This window comes from Cherax quadricarinatus, chromosome 12 (genome assembly GCF_038502225.1).
Source record: "Cherax quadricarinatus isolate ZL_2023a chromosome 12, ASM3850222v1, whole genome shotgun sequence".
In the NCBI taxonomy this organism is placed as follows: Eukaryota; Metazoa; Arthropoda; class Malacostraca; order Decapoda; family Parastacidae; genus Cherax; species Cherax quadricarinatus.
The window spans coordinates 21466087-21485346 of NC_091303.1; the positions used below are offsets into that span (position 1 = coordinate 21466087).

Consider the following 19260-nt stretch of genomic DNA (forward strand, 5'->3'; position numbering starts at 1 on the left):
ACCTGGAGAGAGTTCCGGGGGTCAACGCCCCCGCGGCTCGGTCTGTGACCAGGCCTCCTGGTGGATCAGAGCCTGATCAACCAGGCTGTTACTGCTGGCTGCACGCAAACCAACGTACGAGCCACAGCCCGGCTGGTCAGGAACCGACTTTAGGTGCTTGTCCAGTGCCAGCTTGAAGACTGCCAGGGGTTTGTTGGTAATCCCCCTTATGTATGCTGGGAGGCAGTTGAACAGTCTCGGGCCCCTGACACTTGCTGTATGGTCTCTTAACGTGCTAGTGACACCCCTGTTTTTCATTGGGGGATGTTGCATAGTCTGCCAAGTCTTTTGCTTTCGTAGTGAGTGATTTTCGTGTGCAAGTTCGGTACTAGTCCATCTAGGATTTTCCAGGTGTATATAATCATGTATCTCTCCCGCCTGCGTTCCAGGGAATACAGGTTTAGGAACCTCAAGCGCTCCCAGTAATTGAGGTGTTTTATCTCTGTTATGTGCGCCGTGAAGGTTCTCTGTACATTTTCTAGGTCAGCAATTTCACCTGCCTTGAAAGGTGCTGTTAGTGTGCAGCAATATTCCAGCCTAGATAGAACAAGTGACCTGAAGAGTGTCATCATGGGCTTGGCCTCCCTAATTTTGAAGGTTCTCATTATCCATCCTGTCATTTTTCTAGCAGATGCGATTGATACAATGTTATGGTCCTTGAAGGTGAGATCCTCCGACATGATCACTCCCAGGTCTTTGACGTTGGTGTTTCGCTCTATTTTGTGGCCAGAATTTGTTTTGTACTCTGATGAAGATTTAATTTCCTCGTGTTTACCATATCTGAGTAATTGAAATTTCTCATCGTTGAACTTCATATTGTTTTCTGCAGCCCACTGAAAGATTTGGTTGATGTCCGCCTGGAGCTTTGCAGTGTCTGCAATGGAAGACACTGTCATGCAGATTCGGGTGTCATCTGCAAAGGAAGACACGGTGCTGTGGCTGACATCCTTGTCTATGTCAGATATGAGGATGAGGAACAAGATGGGAGCGAGTACTGTGCCTTGTGGAACAGAGCTTTTCACCGTAGCTGCCTCGGACTTTACTCTGTTGACTACTACTCTCTGCGTTCTGTTAGTGAGGAAATTATAGATCCATCGACCGACTTTTCCTGTTATTCCTTTAGCACGCATTTTGTGCGCTCTTACGCCATGGTCACACTTGTCGAAGGCTTTTGCAAAGTCTGTATATATTACATCTGCATTCTTTTTGTCTTCTAGTGCATTTAGGACCTTGTCGTAGTGATCCAATAGTTGAGACAGACAGGAGCGACCTGTTCTAAACCCATGTTGCCCTGGGTTGTGTAACTGATGGGTTTCTAGATGGGTGGTGATCTTGCTTCTTAGGACCCTTTCAAAGATTTTTATGATATGGGATGTTAGTGCTATCGGTCTGTAGTTCTTTGCTGTTGCTTTACTGCCCCCTTTGTGGAGTGGGGCTATGTCTGTTGTTTTTAGTAACTGTGGGACGACCCCCGTGTCCATGCTTCCTCTCCATAGGATGGTAAAGGCTCGTGATAGGGGCTTCTTGCAGTTCTTGATGAACAGGGAGTTCCATGAGTCTGGCCCTGGGGCAGAGTGCATGGGCATGTCATTTATCGCCTGTTCGAAGTCATTTGGCGCCAGGATAACATTGGATAGGCTTGTGTTAACCAAATTCTGTGGCTCTCCCATAAAAAATTCATTTTGATCTTCGACTCTCAGTCTGGTTAGCGGCTTGCTAAAATCTGAGTCATACTGGGACTTGAGCAGCTCACTCATTTCCTTGCTGTCATCTGTGTGTGTGTGTTAACTTCGTAATATGTAAAATTTTGTCTAGTGAATTTATCGAAAAGTGATTATAAGTTGTAAGTGATGTGATGACTTTTTCTGATGAAATTAGTTAAAACGAGAAAAATTGTGGGTTATGAGTGAAAATTGTGTGCTGTTGTAAGATGTTGGTGGGAGAGTGAGGGTTTGAGAGGGTGGGGAGAAGGGGTAAGGAGAGAAGGTTACTTCGTGGGGAGTGACCTGAGATGTTATCTGAGATCGGTCAGATAAGATTCGCCAGACTTTTTCTGATGAAATAGTTACAACGAAAAAAATATCTAGACTTGAGGAGAGTGAATCTTTTGTTGTATTTTGTAAAGAAATTGTGGAATGTGGGTATTAACGAAAAAATGTGGAATTATTTGGGTTATCCTGGGTTAAGAATGAATATGTGTAATGTTTCCTCTATGTTGTATATGAAATGTGTAATACTGAGAATTCATGTAATGAAGAAAATGTAATACTTTAAAATGGAAAATATTATTGTTATCCTGTGTTTCTTCATTTAAGTTAATTTTAAGTTAATAAGGGGATACAGAGTGACCTGGTATTGTGATAAATGTGTGTATGGAGTGAGATGGTGACGACGAAGATGATCCAGAACAAAATGCATAGAATTTCTTCAAGAGAAAAAGAATTACTCTATGTTGATTTTAGTCAATGAATTGTACCTTTTTTCAATGAATTTGTATTTTTTTTTGTATTACTAGAAATGTATATGAAATGTATTGGTTGTATAATAAATAAATGAAAATACTGTGTATTAATGTTATCCTGCATTTTAAGTTATTGTCTGCTCGACTAGATTCAGCCTGTGTGTGTGAGGTCATCACGTGACGTCACTGACCACCGAGTAAACACAGGTGGGGCGACGTCACACTTGTTTAGACCTGTAGTAAGAGAAAGTACCATGCCCCATAGGGGGAGTTCATTTGAATGCTTACCCCTAGAGGGGGGAATCCAAAAAACTTGATCCAAGGAGATGGAGTCTTTGTATTATTGATATCGAGAAAAACTTGATCCGAGGAGATGGAGGAGAAATTTTGGGATGGGGGTGGTGTAAGGGAGGGTGTTGATCCGAGGAGTTGAAGAATACAAAAAAAATCGAAAAAAATTTGGGATGGGGGTGAAAGTGGGAAGGAGAACCTCAAAAACTTGATCCGAGGAAGTGGAGTCTTTGTATTATTGATATCGAGGAAAACTTGATCCGAGGAGATGGAGCAGGAATATTTGGGGTGGAAGTAGGTGGTGGGAGGGGTACCCATAGGGGGAAACCCAAAAAATTTGATCTAAGGAGATGAAGAGCACATGAAAATGAAATTAAAAAAAAATTCGAAAAAAATCGGAAAAAAAATTCGGGGAGCGGGGACGATTGGGATGACTCCGCAGAAGTCGCTGCAGAAGGCGTGGGCGGGCGCAAGGGCGGGTGGCACGGGCGGGTGCGTGGGCGGGCGGGCACGCGGACGGGCAGGCGCGAGGGCGCGGCACGGAAGGAGTCCACTCAGAGGAGACCGCTGAGAGGAGGCAGCCACTGAGAGGAGGCAGCCACTGAGAGGAGGAGACCGTACAGAAGAAAACTTCACTACTTATATACATATATATATATATATATATATATATATATATATATATATATATATATATATATATATATATATATATATATATATATACACACACACAGTTGACCCTCAAGTTATATATATATATATATATATATATACACACAGTTGACCCTCAACTAACGGCGGTATTAAGTAACGGCAATTTCGTCTAACGGCGTTTTTTGCAGTAGAAAAAATGCCTTAACCAACGGTGAAAAACTTGACCAACGACGTTTGTCTGGAACGTGTGGATGTGCCCGGAGACTCCAAGAGTCAGTGTACCATTGTTTATAAGCTGTTGTGGTCGGTTTCCACGTGTGCCTCCCATATATTTTGGATTATTCCACTATTTCTAGTGCTTGTAACCACTAAATAAGCCACCATGGGTCCCAAGAAAGCTTTTAGTGCCAAGCCTGTGTTAAAAAGGGTGAGAATTACGATGGAAATGAAGGAGATCATTATAAAATACGAGAGTGGAGTGCATATGGCTGAGTTGGAAAGGCAATACAACAAATCATATTCAACCATCAGTACTATCTTGGCGAACAGACAGGCAATCAAGGAAGCTGTTGTTGCGAAAGGTTCAAGTATGTTTTCAAAATGGAGACCACAAATAATTGAAGAGGTAGAGAGACAGTTATTGGTATGGATAAACGAAAAACAATTATCAGGTGATAGTGTTTCTCAGTCTATAATTTGTGAAAAGGCAAGGAAGTTGCACGATGATCTCATTAAGAAAATGCCTCAAAATAGTGCTGCTGCTGATGATTTAAGGCCAGCAAAGGCTGGTTTGAGAGATTTAAGATTCGTAGTGGCATACACAGTGTGGTAAGGCATGGTGAGGCAGCCAGTTCAGACAAAAATGCGGCTGAAAAATATGTGAAGGACTTTAAGGAATACATAGAGACTGAAAACCTAAAACCTGAACAAGTGTTTAATTATGACGAAGCAGGCCTGTTTTGGAAGAAAATGCCAAACAGGACCTACATTACTCAGGAGGAAAAGGCACTCCCAGGATATAAGCCTATGAAAGACAGGCTGACATTAATGTTGTGTAGTAATGCTAGTGGTGACTGCAAAGTGAAGCCTTTATTGGTGTATCACTCTGAAACTCCCAGAGTGTTCAGGAAAAATAATATTGTCAAGGATAATTTGTGTGTGCTGTCGAGATCAAACAGTGAGGCATGGGCCACTAGGGCATTTTTCTTGGACTGGTTTTATGGTGTGTTTGGCCCCACTGTGACAATATACCTCCAGGAAAAGAAACTGCCACTCAAGTGCCTCCTGGTAATGGACAATGCTCATGCTCATCCTCACGACTTGCAAGAGGAAATTGCAGGGGAATTTGGTTTCACTAAGGTGAAATTTTTGCCTCCTAACACAACTCCTCTCCTCCAGCCCATGGACCAGCAAGTCATCTCAAACTTCAAAAACTCTACACAAAAGCAGTGTTTCAAAAGTGCTTTGAAGTGACCTCAGACACTCAATTGACCCTAAGAGAGTTTTGGAAAGATCACTTCAATATCCTCAGTTGTGCAAACCTTATAGGTAAGGCTTGGGAGGGAGTGACTAAGAGGACCTTGAACTCTGCTTGGAGGAAACTGTGGCCAGAATGTATAGAACAGAGGGATGTTGAAGGGTTTGGGGCTAACCCTCAGGAGGCTATGCCAGTAGTGGGAGCTATTGTGTCATTGGGGAAGTCCTTGGGGTTGGAGGTTAGTGACGAGGATGTGGAAGAGTTGGTGCAGAACGACGAGGAAGAACTAACCACTGCAGACCTGCAAGAGCTTCAGGAGCAACAGCAACAGATCACATCTCAGGAATGTTCTTCAGAGCAGGATGAAGAGAAACAGAGGGAGATGACTTTATCAAGGATTAAGGAAATGTGTTCAATATTTACAAAGGTGCAAGCATTTATCGAAGAATTTTATCCTGTCACCAAAGTTGCAAGCTGCATTGGCAACAAGTACAATGACTCTTGTGACCCATTTTAGGGAAATCCTAAGGGCACGTGAGAAACAGAGCTCTCTGGACAACTATTTTGTGCGACAGGGGTCCAGTGACTCTCAAGCTGGTCCTAGTGGCATTAAAAAACCAAGGAGGGAGGTAACCCCACCAAAGGACTTGGTACCTGAAGTCCTTCTGGTGGGGGATTCTCCTTCCAAGCAATAGACAATCCTGAATCTCCCCTGCTGCTGGCACATCACTCATCAACAACTCCACAATAAAGGTAAGTAGCATTTAATTATTGTTTATTTTGCATGTACCATTCCTTTCCATATAAGGAAATGTATATTTCATGTAAAATTTTTTTTTTCAGGCTTTGGGGTGTCAGGAACGGATTAATTCTATTTCCTTTATTTCTTATGGGAAAAATTAACTCGACCAACGGCAATTTCGACCAACGGCAAGCCCTCTGGAACGGATTAATACTGTTAGTTGAAGGTCCACTGTATATACATATACATATATATATATATATATATATATATATATATATATATATATATATATATCTACATGTATATATATATATATATATATACAAAACAATCACAGATAGATGGGGGTGGAAATCTTAAGTTCAAGAACTTTCACACTCCTCAGTGCATCATCAGGAGCTGTGCAATGTTGCAAGTGCAGCAACAGGAGAAATAGGGGAAGGTTTTCAGAGTATGGCAGCTCAGTGGTACCAGCCAGTATCTCTCTGACTGACGGAGAGAGGCCCACCCCACCCCATATGGGGTCGGGAGGGGTAGGCCCCACAGTTGCAGATAGCATGAGGAAAATAACTAGGAGATAGTTAATAGTCAGTCCTAAGTTTCTAACCGCTGGGAATAGGTCATGTGACATAGGAAGTTACATTACGATAGTGGATCATCTACATACAGAATGTAGTTGTACAACCCTATAAGTAATGAAATAGAAGGAATAAATGCTTTCATTTTATCAACAGGTAATACCCGATGTCCCAGAATGTTCTAGAATATTCAGGAAATACTCTCAGTGTCAATGTGCCTATGTGATCTCTCTTATTCAGGCCTTTCTTATAATAACTAGGGAATTTCTGAATTTTTCTTTTTAATGCCACTACTATCATTATTATTATCATTATCCACTTCTATCATTATTATTGTCAACCTAACTCAGTAAACCACTAAACTAGTTGCAATCATCATGTTGCAATCAACTTGTGCCACTGTACATAGGCGGGTTAGGACCTCAGTAGGTCACTGCCTTTTTTTGGGCTCTCCTAGGATAATCGCAGATGTGCACCCATACCCAAATGAACTCCCATTCCTACTTCCTTACTACAAAAAACTGAGATACCCCAGGGATTTTCACAAGAAGGCCCTACTATCAGCTAGGAAGAATTGTACAGGACTGAACCTACGGAAGTGCCTGCCAGGAAAAATGTATTGGTCTTGCCATACAATGGCAGTTTGGCGTGCCTGTATGAGGCGCTAAAAAAGTTCAATATAAATTTTACTTTCGAAAACACTGGCACAGTGAAACAGATTGATTAAAAATATACTACCTAATAAAGTGGGTGGTGTTTACCAGTTCCCATGCACTCTTTGCCCACTCTCATTGGTCAAGCAGGTAAACTTCTAGAAACCAGATTATCTCAACACCAGTGCTCAATCAGAATGGGCCATGTGTCGAATGCAATCACCCACCGGTGTGGGCTGCCACCCAGATAATTATACCCAACAGTTCCATCATGGAAAGAAACACAATTGAGTCTTCTCTCTTGAAACATTGTAGGAATGCTGTATTAACTCAAATTATGGGCTGTACAAACTCGATAGCTAATTAGTGGAATCCATTGTGCACAGCCTTAAACAACAATGTTATACAAAAGCACAGGATTGCTCTTTATGCCGTCGGGTCTCATGATGTTCCAGTTATGTTCGTTATGTTCGACCAGAATCTGCAAACTGAGCCCATCGTTAGCGTCGATATAATACATAACATCCTGGGAATCTTTATTGATGAACATTTGGCCTACATAGTGAGCTTCTTCAGTCAAATACAGAGGGAGCAGGTGTACTACACACGTTACATATTTATGGACACCATTTACCTCACAGTGAGTGACAGTGACAAGGGTGCCGCACCACCCTGTAATTACGTTATCAGGGTTGGAGTAGCGTGGAAAAATTCCTCACCTCACCTGTTTAGAGTTAACATGTGCATTACTGTACCAACTGAAGCATGAACCTCCACACACTCTCTTCTGAGTCTAGCACAGGTAAGCTAGGCAGCCGATTTATATATATATATATATATATATATATATATATATATATATATATATATATATATATATATATATATATATATATATATATATATATATATATATATATAAATTAGGTCCTTTCTAAAATTTTCTCTTATACGTTTAAAGATACATTTTTTTTCACTGATGTTAATGTAACAATTAATAATTTTGTACCAAAAGAACCTTAAAAAACTTACCTAACCTTATTATAACAAGCGCAATTTAATTTAACTTAATCCATCTAAATATATTTAGATAAATAATAAAAATGGCACAATACCATGACTGGAACAATACACAAATAACCCGCACATAGAAGAGAGGAGCTTAAGACGACGTCTCGGTCTGACTTGGACCATTTACAGTCACACTGACGGTGTGACTTTGTAAATGGTCCAAGTCTGGCCGAAACGTCGTCGTAAGCTCCTCTCTTCTATGTGCGGGTTTTTTGTGTATATTTTAGATAGGTTTACAATAATTTAATAATAAACAAGCACAATGAAATATATTTTTTTTCGTTAGGTTTGGAATGATTTTTGCGGAATTATTGCATACACACATTTTCGCTTGCCTTATTCAGCAAGAGCATTGCTGTTTAAGCCAAAATCTCAAGCTTTACCTATTCGGCATCATATATATATATATATATATATATATATATATATATATATATATATATATATATATATATATATATATATATATATATATATATATATATATATATATATATATATCAACCACTGTAAAAAAAATAGCGAAATTCCAAGCGCTTTCATGACTTCTCACATTATCAGGGAACTATAAAAGGAAAACATCAACAGGAAGGTATATAATGTATCATTAAAGTCTTCCAAATTTTATTAATTATAAATGAATCCAATTTATATAAACCAAAAGAAATATTCATTTTATTTTCAAAACTGCTTTTTATGAAACATGATTCCATTATATTCCTGTCGACCATGGATCATGAATAAACAGAGCATTAGAATCTTGTCCAGTTCTGATGCTATATTTATGTTGTTTTAATCTTAGTTCAAGATTTTTACCAATTTGAACGTAATAAACTAAATAAACTGAATCCCGCCTACCAGTGACAATGCCTTCATCCGCTACCCGTTCCCTTTTCACCTGACGCCAGTATCAAAGCGCCAGCCTTCTTGCCTGTGCTCCAGATTTTTCACGACTAAGGTGCTCTTCACACCAACTCCAACGCTGAGGGACTCATTACCTCATCTTTTGTATATAGTTCTACTGTCTTCAAATTATGTCCTAGACTTTGTATTGACAAATCCACTGGATGGCGAAACGTCTACATTGAAGATACCCAGATGTGGCATATGTCTAATTTACATCATACTGTGATTTTATTGCACACACACACACACACATATATATATATATATATATATATATATATATATATATATATATATATATATATATATATATATATGCAAGGAATTCGCAAGAACAGGCGAAATATACACAAACACTGATCTCTGGCTGAAGGAGACTAGAACCTACGAACCTTGGAACAAGGTACACAGTGCTATACCAATCTCACCACATTGGACAATCCCTTGGCATCCAGCTTGCGCTAGACGTTTTGATCCAAGGCAGCCAGCTTTCAGGGAGAAGGCTTACAGCTTTTCATCTCATCCCCTGAGATGAAGGCTGTAAGCCTTCTCCCTGAAAGCTGGCTGCCTTGGTTCAAAACGTCTAGCACAAGCTGGATGCCAAGGTATTGTCCAGTGTGGTGATATTGGTATAGCACTGCGTACCTTGTTTCAAGGTTCGTAGGTTCGAGTCTCCTTCAGCCAGAGATCAGTGTATATATATATATATATATATATATATATATATATATATATATATATATACATATACATACACACACACACACACACGTATAAAACTTGGGGTGGTAGAAGTATATTCAAACAGACTCAAAGAGAAAACTCATTACTTTTCCTTGAAATTTTTTTCTTTACTTTTCTTTACGTCTCCGAAGTTATGAGTCTCTACGCCTGCACTTAGAGGAGGACCTCATTTTATAGAAAAAGAATGAAAAGTTTCAACCATCGAACACAAAAGGGGAACCAAATACTGTTTGAATAAGAGGATGGGCTGCTAAATAGGCCTTAAGCCTTAGGGTATTAGGTATTCTTTAGCTCTAGCATTAAATATATTTATATTAAAACTGGCCTTGATATGATTAGGTAAACCAATATAATTCCTTATCACTAATTACTTACTGTTGGTACGACAAAAATATGCTCACTTCCATTTGTACACTATTGATTTTGGGTCATATCCTTCACAAAACCTGAATCAAGATATTCTGCACGCTGCTTGTCAGCAGTTTTGTAAACATGGTTTAGTTTAAGCTGCTTTGCTCTATCTGTTACTTTAAACATTTCCACTTTCTGTATTTCCTCCTGGCTTACATGACATTCGAACACTTTCCTGATTCATGCAGCCAGGTATACAAGGTACAACTGGCCAGCTGGAGAAGCATCACTCACATCTTCCTCACATAATCAATAAAGAGCACCTGCATAGGTGTCACACGTTGATCCCAGTTATATTATCATTCATACTGATGTTTTCACTCTCATTAATACATTTCAAAATACGTAATAGCCACAGATATGCTCTGTTTCAGTATTCACCACTACTATTTTTTTTTTATTTGCCGGTATTCTCCCGGCCCGGGTCTTTTCCAAGTAGTGGTGACCCGGCCTTGGCTCCCTATCTGGGGAGTGTCTCGAGACGTAAGTCTCCCATGGGAGGAGGTACAAGTACCCCCTCATCTTTGGGACCAACTGTCCCTAGGCCTAGCCACATTCCCCGCCCTCACGGGGCTCGTAGGGAGAAGCTAGGCCTCTGGTCTGCCATCTGCCCCGCCCCAAAAAGGGGCTCGTGGGGATGGCAGTCTTATGAGCTGCAGGTGGTAGCAAGCTCAGGCTTCTCTCCATTACTATTTGTGATACCAAAATATTCCATTAAATCTCAAAATGTCATAAATCATAAGCCAAATTGTTATATAAAATGTCATAAACCTCAAATTATAAAATTCTAATAAACTAACCTAATTAAATAATTTTTCAGTAGAAGTTAATCTTAAGGTTGTCCTAAACGTTCTCCACAACAGGAGGCTTTTAATTGACTCACGAAGTCGTAATAACACGATTGAAAATAAATTAAAGAACGAGAGGGACTCGAACCCTGTGGTAAGGGAGTCTTAAAACTCACATGCCAGAGTACTGACCCACTGGCCCATGCTGTCCTAACAAAATTCAACCAACTCGAACCCAAAACCAGCGAGTTTTGGGGCGCGTTTGTCACGGGTTCGAGCCCCACCGTCCTCTTCCTCGGATTAAACTTTATTGCTTCCTATTTTTCAGGCGCTTTATGACCCCTACAGATTTAGCGCCTACAAAACAATCTGAAATGTAGCAAGATATGATAAAATCTTGTAGCCCGGAAAGTGATCTTTCAAAAAACATAAAGATTGTTGAGTACAGGATCTTAGTGTAGACCAGCCGCTGATGTTGTGAATGTTGTGTACAGTGACAGCTGCAGCTAAGCTGCTAATGTTGTGTACAGTGACAGCTGCATCTAAGCTGCTAATGTTGTGTACAGTGACAACTGCAGCTAAGCTGCTAATGTTGTGTACAGTGACAGCTGCATCGAAGCTGCTAATGTTGTGTACAGTGACAGCTGCATCTAAGCTGCTAATGTTGTGTACAGTGACAGCTGCATCTAAGCTGCTAATGTTGTGTACAGTGACAACTGCATCTAAGCTGCTAATGTTGTGTACAGTGACAGCTGCATCTAAGCTGCTAATGTTGTGTACAGTGACAGCTGCATCTAAGCTGCTAATGTTGTGTACAGTGACAACTGCAGCTAAGCTGCTAATGTTGTGTACAGTGACAGATGCATCTAAGCTGCTAATGTTGTGTACAGTGACAACTGCAGCTAAGCTGCTAATGTTGTGTACAGTGACAGCTGCATCTAAGCTGCTAATGTTGTGTACAGTGACAGATGCATCTAAGCTGCTAATGTTGTGTACAGTGACAACTGCAGCTAAGCTGTTAATGTTGTGTACAGTGACAACTGCAGCTAAGCTGCTAATGTTGTGTACAGTGACAGCTGCATCTAAGCTGCTAATGTTGTGTACAGTGACAGATGCATCTAAGCTGCTAATGTTGTGTACAGTGACAACTGCAGCTAAGCTGCTAATGTTGTGTACAGTGACAGATGCATCTAAGCTGCTAATGTTGTGTACAGTGACAACTGCATCTAAGCTGCTAATGTTGTGTACAGTGACACCTGCAGCTAAACTCTGCACTGTAACCCACAACACTACTTTTCCAACTATTGCTGACGCCTCACCATCAAAATACCATGTAAGATTTTTTAGAGTTGGCTGACCTTGAGTGTTACTGACCCACCAACAATGGTTAGCTAGCGGCAACTATCGCTAAAGTCATTCCTAATAACCTCCCTGTGTGGAGGTAAATGTTCCCTGAGAACTTTCTGCACAGGACGTGGGAAAATGCTAAATATTGTGCTGTACAAGGGAAGAAATCTAATTTCAATTTATCAGAGTAAATATGTTTACCAGGAAAGTGGCCACTGAACTGCCTGTTTATGTTGCTCGTTCCCGGGATGACTGCGTCCACGTGCCCAGATGCTACTGCTGTCTTCTGCTGCTGCTGCTGCTGCTGCTGCTGCTGCTGCTGCTGCTGCTGCTGCTGCTGCTGCTACTGCTGCTGCTGCTACTGCTGCTGCTGCTGCTGCTGCTGCTGCCGCTGCTGCTGCTGCTGCTGCTGCTTACCGCCGCTGCCGCACCACACGCTGCGCTGCTGCCACTGCTGCTGCTGCCTGCTGCTGCTGCTGCGTACCGCCGCCTGCCGCCGCTACTGCTGCCACTGCGCCCCGCCGCCGCTGCTGCTGCTACCGCTGCCGCCGCCGCTGCTGCCGTCCACCGCCGCTGCCGCGCGCCGCGCTGCGCCGCTGCCGCTGCTGCTGCCGCCGCCTACGCTGCGCCGCTGCGCCGCTGCCGCCGCCGCCGCCGCTGCCGCTACCGCTGCCGCCGCCGCCGCTGCTGCTCCGCCGCTGCCCCGCTGCCGCCACCGCTGCCGCCGCCGCTGCTGCTGCTGCCACTGCGCTGCCGCCGCCAAGCTGCCAGCTGCCGGCCTGCTGCTGCCTGCTGCTGCTACCGCCGCCGCTGCCGCTACCGCCGCTGCTGCTGCCGCTGCTGCTGCCGCTGCTGCCGTGCAAGCCGCTGCCGCCGCTGCTGCTACCGCTGCCGCTGCTACCGCTGCTGCCGCGCCGCCGCCGCTACCGCTGCTGCTGCCTGCCGCCGCCGCCGCCTGCCACTGCCGCTGCCGCTGCTGCTGCTGCTGCGCTGCTGCCGCTGCTGCGCTGCTGCTACCGCGCCGCCGCCCCGCTGCCGCCACTGCTGCTCCGTGCCGCGCTGCTGCCACTGCCTGCTGCTCCGCCGCTGCTGCCGCTGCCGCCGCTCCGCCTGCTCCGCCGCTGCCGCGCCGCCGCCGCTGCTGCTGCTGCTGCTGCTGCTGCCACCGCCGCCGCCGCCGCTACCGCGTGCGCTCTCTTGCCGCCTACCGCTGCCGCTCCGCCGCTACTGCTGCCGCTGCCACTCTGCCGCTGCTCTGTCCGCCGCCGCTGCCGCCGCTGCACCGCCAGCTGCTGCTCCGCTCGCTGCTGCTGCCCCGCGCCGCCGCTACGCTGTACCGTCTTCCGCTGCTGCCGCTGCTGCTGCCGCTGCTGCTGCCGCTCTCTTCCGCTGCCGCTGCGCTGCCGCTGCTGCTATGCCGTCTTCTCCGCCGCCGCCTGCTGCCATGCGCCGCGCCACCGCTGTCTGCCGCTGCTGCCGCCGCCGCTGCCGCTGCCACTGCTGTCTCTGCTGCCGCTGCCGCTGCCTGCCTGCCGCCTGCCGCCGCTGCCACCGCTGTCTCTCTCGTCGCCGCTGCCGCCGCCGCCGCTGCCACTGCTGTCCGCCGCTGCTGCCGCCTACCGCTGCGTGCCGCCGCCGCCGCTGCCGCTGCCGCTGCTGCTGCTGCCGCTGCCGCTGCCGCCGCTGCCGCCGCTGCTGCCACTGCCGCCGCCGCTGCCGCCGCTGCCGCCGCTGCCGCTGCTGCCACTGCCGCCGCCGCTGCCGCTGCTGCTGCCACTGCCGCTGCCGCCGCTGCCGCTGCCTGCTGCCGCTGCTGCTACCGCTGCGCCGCTGCCGGCCGCTGCGCCTGCTGCCGCCGCCGCCGCTGCGCTGCTGTGGGCCGCTGCCGCCGCCGCCGCTGCCGATGCCGCCGCTGCTGCCGCTGCCGCTGCTGCTGCTGCCGCTGCCGCTGCCGCCGTCGTCCGCCGCCGCTGCCGCCGCCGCTGCCGCCGCTGCCGCGCCGCCGCTGCCGCTGCCGCTGCCGCCGCGCTGCTGCCGCCTGCCGCCTGCTGCCGCTGCCGCCGCCGCTGCCGCTGCCGCCGCCGCTACCGCCGCGCCGCTGCCGCCGCTGCCGCCTGCCGCTACCGCGCGCCGCTGCCGCTGCCGCTGCTACCGCTGCCGCTGCTGCCCCGCCGCTGCCACCGCTGCCGCTGCCGCTGCCGCTGCTGCCACCGCCGCTGCTGCTGCTGCCGCCGCTGCCGCTGCCACCGCCGCCGCTGCCGCTGCCGCTGCGCCGCTGCTACTGCCTGCCGCTGCCGCTGCTGCCGCCGCCACCGCTGCCGCCGCCGCTGCTGCTGCTACGCCGCTCGCTGCCGCTGCCGCTGCCGCGCCGCCGCTGCCGCTGCCGCTGCCTACCGCCGCTGCCGCTGCCGCTAGCTGCTGCTGCTGCTGCTGCTGCTGCTACTGCTGCTGCTGCTGCTGCTGCTGCTGCTGCTGCTGCTGCTGCTGCTGCTGCTGCTGCTGCTGCTGCTGCTGCTGCTGCTGCTGCTGCTGCTGCTGCTGCTGCTGCTGCTGCTGCTGCTGCTGCTGCTGCTGCCGCCGCCTCCAATGGACTTTTTTTTTTTATTCCCAACGTGGGACATTTGTTTTCATTTGGAGTAGCTGTGTTACAGCCTAGTTAATAATGCTTTAAAAATCAGTAGACAGTTAATTTTATTTAACGTTTTTTTTCTATCGTACAAACTTTCGTTTTGCATCTTATTTTAGTGTTATCAGTGTAACTCACTGACTGGCAGGGTTGTTGTGGGTGTGTGGCTGGCTGGCAGGGTTGTTGTGGGTGTGTGGCTGGCTGGCAGGGTTGTTGTGGGTGTGTGGCTGGCTGGCTGGCAGGGTTGTTGTGGGTGTGTGGCTGGCTGGCAGGGTTGTTGTGGGTGTGTGGCTGGCTGGCAGGGTTGTTGTGGGTGTGTGGCTGGCTGGCAGGGTTGTTGTGGGTGTGTGGCTGGCTGGCAGGGTTGTTGTGGGTGTGTGGCTGGCTGGCAGGGTTGTTGTGGGTGTGTGGCTGGCTGGCAGGGTTGTTGTGGGTGTGTGGCTGGCTGGCAGGGTTGTTGTGGGTGTGTGGCTGGCTGGCAGGGTTGTTGTGGGTGTGTGGCTGGCTGGCAGGGTTGTTGTGGGTGTGTGGCTGGCTGGCAGGGTTGTTGTGGATGTATGGCTGGCTGGCAGGGTTGTTGTGGGTGTGTGGCTGGCTGGCAGGGTTGTTGTGGGTGTGTGGCGGGCTGGCAGGGTTGTTGTGGGTGTGTGGCTGGCTGGCAGGGTTGTTGTGGGTGTGTGGCTGGCTGGCAGGGTTGTTGTGGGTGTGTGGCTGGCTGGCAGGGTTGTTGTGGGTGTGTGGCTGGCTGGCAGGGTTGTTGTGGGTGTGTGGCTGGCTGGCAGGGTTGTTGTGGGTGTGTGGCTGGCTGGCAGGGTTGTTGTGGGTGTGTGGCTGGCTGGCAGGGTTGTTGTGGATGTATGGCTGGCTGGCAGGGTTGTTGTGGATATATGACTGGCTGGCAGGGTTGTTGTGGATATATGGCTGGCTGGCAGGGTTGTTGTGGATATATGGCTGGCTGGCAGGGTTGTTGTGGGTGTATGGCTGGCTAGCAGGGTTGTTGTGGATATATGGCTGGCTGGCAGGGTTGTTGTGGATATATGGCTGGCTGGCAGGGTTGTTGTGGATATATGGCTGGCTGGCAGGGTTGTTGTGGGTGTATGGCTGGCTAGCAGGGTTGTTGTGGATATATGGCTGGCTGGCAGGGTTGTTGTGGGTGTATGGCTGGCTGGCAGGGTTGTTGTGGGTGTATGGCTGGCTGGCAGGGTTGTTGTGGATGTATGGCTGGCTGGCAGGGTTGTTGTGGATATATGGCTGGCTGGCAGGGTTGTTGTGGGTGTATGGCTGGCTGGCAGGGTTGTTGTGGATGTATGGCAGGTTGGTAGGGTTGTTGTGGATATATGGCTGGCTGGCAGGGTTGTTGTGGATGTATGGCTGGCTGGCAGGGTTGTTGTGGGTGTATGGCTGGCTGGCAGTGTTGTTGTGGATGCATGGCTGGCTGGCTGGCAGGGTTGTTGTGGATGTATGGCTGGCTGGCAGGGTTGTTGTGGATGTATGGCTGGCTGGCAGGGTTGTAGATGTATGGTTCGCTGGCAGGGTTGATGTGGATGTATGGCTGGCTAGCAGGGTTGTTGTGGGTGTATGGCTGGCTGGTAGGGTTGTTGTGGATGTATGGCTGGCTGGCAGGGTTGTTGTGGATGTATGGCTGGCTGGCAGGGTTGTTGTGGGTGTATGGCTGGCTGGCAGGGTTGTTGTGGATGTATGGCTGGCTGGCAGGGTTGTTGTGGGTGTATGGCTGGCTGGCAGGGTTGTTGTGGATGTATGGCTGGCTGGCAGGGTTGTTGTGGGTGTATGGCTGGCTGGCAGGGTTGTTGTGGGTGTATGGCTGGCTGGCAGGGTTGTTGTGGGTGTATGGCTGGCTGGCAGGGTTCTTGTGGATGTATGGCTGGCTGGCAGGGTTCTTGTGGATGTATGGCTGACTGGCAGGGTTGTTGTGGGTGTATGTTGTGGATGTGGGAAATTAAGTTATGTGGGGTTTAAGGAAAAAAATCCCTATATATTATTGCGATAAAAATGGATTATGGTTTCTGTCAAATTCAGGATATAATTTTGGAGTTAAGATTACTAAATATAACCGTAAAATAGAATAATAATGAATAAATTGTTTGGCAAGTTATCCTGGTAACTCTTGAGGTTCGTAACGTGTAGCTTCTCTTTATTCATTGCTCCACTATACAATAAATGGCTCTGTTATGAGAGGCTGCCATAGTAATGGAGAACTTCACTGATTCTAAGGAACTTTATTGAAGAGACATGTTTACAGCACAGATCTGAGTCCTCTTCAGACTGAGGACTTCAGAGAGTAGTTTTGACACTGTAACTCTGCGAGTGTTATAATTCCAAACTTCAATAAATAATATATATATGTATATATATATATATATATATATATATATATATATATTTCTGATAATGAAACATGAATAGTTTTAGATCTGAAACGCTTAAGTTAAACACGCAAGCATTCAGGGGTGTGATGGCGTGAATATGATTTTAGTAACATCATTAGTGCAAAGCTTCTGGATTTACCAGAATGGTTTGTGACATCTGACACTTTAAAGATAAGATGGTGTCAGACATTGAGGCCTGATATAAGCATACAAACTACGGTTTGAGTAAGAGAGTGGCACTGACGACGAGTAAGAGGAGATCGGAGGGCTGACAGTGTCTGTGGCCCTGAAAGCAATATGTAAGAAGATCAGGAGTTCTTAGTGACTGTAACACTTAGAGCAACAGGTAAGACGATCAGTTGTTGACAATAAAACTGGAATGGAATGCAATTGGTAAGGAAAGAAGGATTTGGCAGTGACTGTGACACTGAGTGTAATTGGTAAAGAAAGAAGGGGGTTGGTAATAACTGTTGGTAATTCATACTTCAAAGTATAAATAAAAATGCCACACTTTTACTCAGAAATCCGATAATCAAAATTGCGACAAAAATCGACAGTAGAATAATTTTCAGATGTGCCGGAGAAAGTGATTGTGGTGCACACTATGTCTAGTTGAACATTATAGCCATAAGCTGCAACAAATATTCTGACGTATTCGATTCGAAGTGATTTTAAGCATATGGCTGCTGGTGGACTCTCACAGATGTCACGAGTTATCAGGTAAAGACTTGGTAGTATAGCCAGTAGACGAGATTAAATAGAATGAAAAGGACTGGGAACAGGGCCCTACATGTCTTATCGATCCTCTTGGCTAACACGGCTTCCTGACGCCACAGTGATGGCAGACATAAGAGTTTAACGTCGCTAAGGGCATGAGCACACATGCTCTCGTTGTGGCCCAGCTCACTGAGACTGGAAGCGTTGATGTGACGAGTGTTTTCACCGCCTGACTCAACTGGAGGATCTCCTTCGTCAGTCATTTCCGAGGTACAGCCACGGTTAGAGACTTCGGCGGCGAAGTCCATCTGGTGTGTTCCTTCGTCACCATGGCTCTTCCTGCGTCTTTTGTCGTCGTCATCACCTGCTCTGCTCTCCTGTAAATAAGTAAATCAGTGACGTAGATACATTAAGCAGGGAACGCACACATTTTAAGTGTTAAGACATGTATTAAAAATAATCTTAAAGTGAACAAATATCTACATAAATTAATCTCAACTTTGGTCAATGGTTTCTATCAAGAAACGTGTGTTCAGACACAACATTTCATAGCAAACTACCATATTTAATATTTTTTTTTCGAAAATGAAGAACTTAACCCATGGTATTAATATTCATTAGCATTAATAACAGCAGTAAAACAACCACTAGCACCATTTCTGTGATTACAAAAATAAGCAATATTAGATTTCCTAGCTCCATGCTATAACCACTAGTACTACTAGCATCATTATCAACTGCATTACCAGCAGCACAACTAGCAATACCAGCATCATTATCAACTGCATTAACAGCAGCACAACTAGCAATACCAGCATCATTATCATCTGCACCACCAGCACCACAACTAGCACTACCAGTATCATCAACTGCATCACCAGCACCACAGCTAGCATTACCAGCATCATTATCAACTGCACCACCAGCACCACAACTAGCACTACCAGTATCATCAACTGCATCACCAGCACCACAGCTAGCATTACCAGCATCATTATCAACTGCACCACCAGCACCACAACTAGCACTACCAGTATCATCAACTGCATCACCAGCACCACAGCTAGCATTACCAGCATCATTATCAACTTCATCACCAGCACCACAACTAGCACTACCAGCATCATTATCAACTGCATCACCAGCACCACAACTAGCACTACCAGCATCATTATCAACTGCATCACCAGCACCACAGCTAGCACTACCAGCATCATTATCAACTGCATCACCAGCACCACAGCTAGCATTACCAGCATCATTATCAACTTCATCAACAGCACCACAAAGAGCACTACCAGCATCATTATCAACTGCATCACTAGCACCACAACTAGCACTTCCAGTATCATTATCATCTGC

The 19260-nt window shown here is 46.5% G+C and overlaps 1 protein-coding gene across 1 annotated transcript in view; it reads right to left on the bottom strand.

Moving 5' to 3' along the window:
* Positions 1-17169: 17169 nt before the first annotated feature.
* The window catches only part of LOC128686609 (glycine receptor subunit alpha-4-like), a 517556-nt gene continuing 515465 nt past the window's right edge, over positions 17170-19260 (bottom strand). The window contains exon 9 of the mRNA XM_070084379.1: positions 17170-18275. Within this exon, the coding sequence (XP_069940480.1) occupies positions 17898-18275 (378 nt within the window). The 3' untranslated portion in view covers positions 17170-17897. The remainder of the gene's footprint in view (positions 18276-19260) is intronic.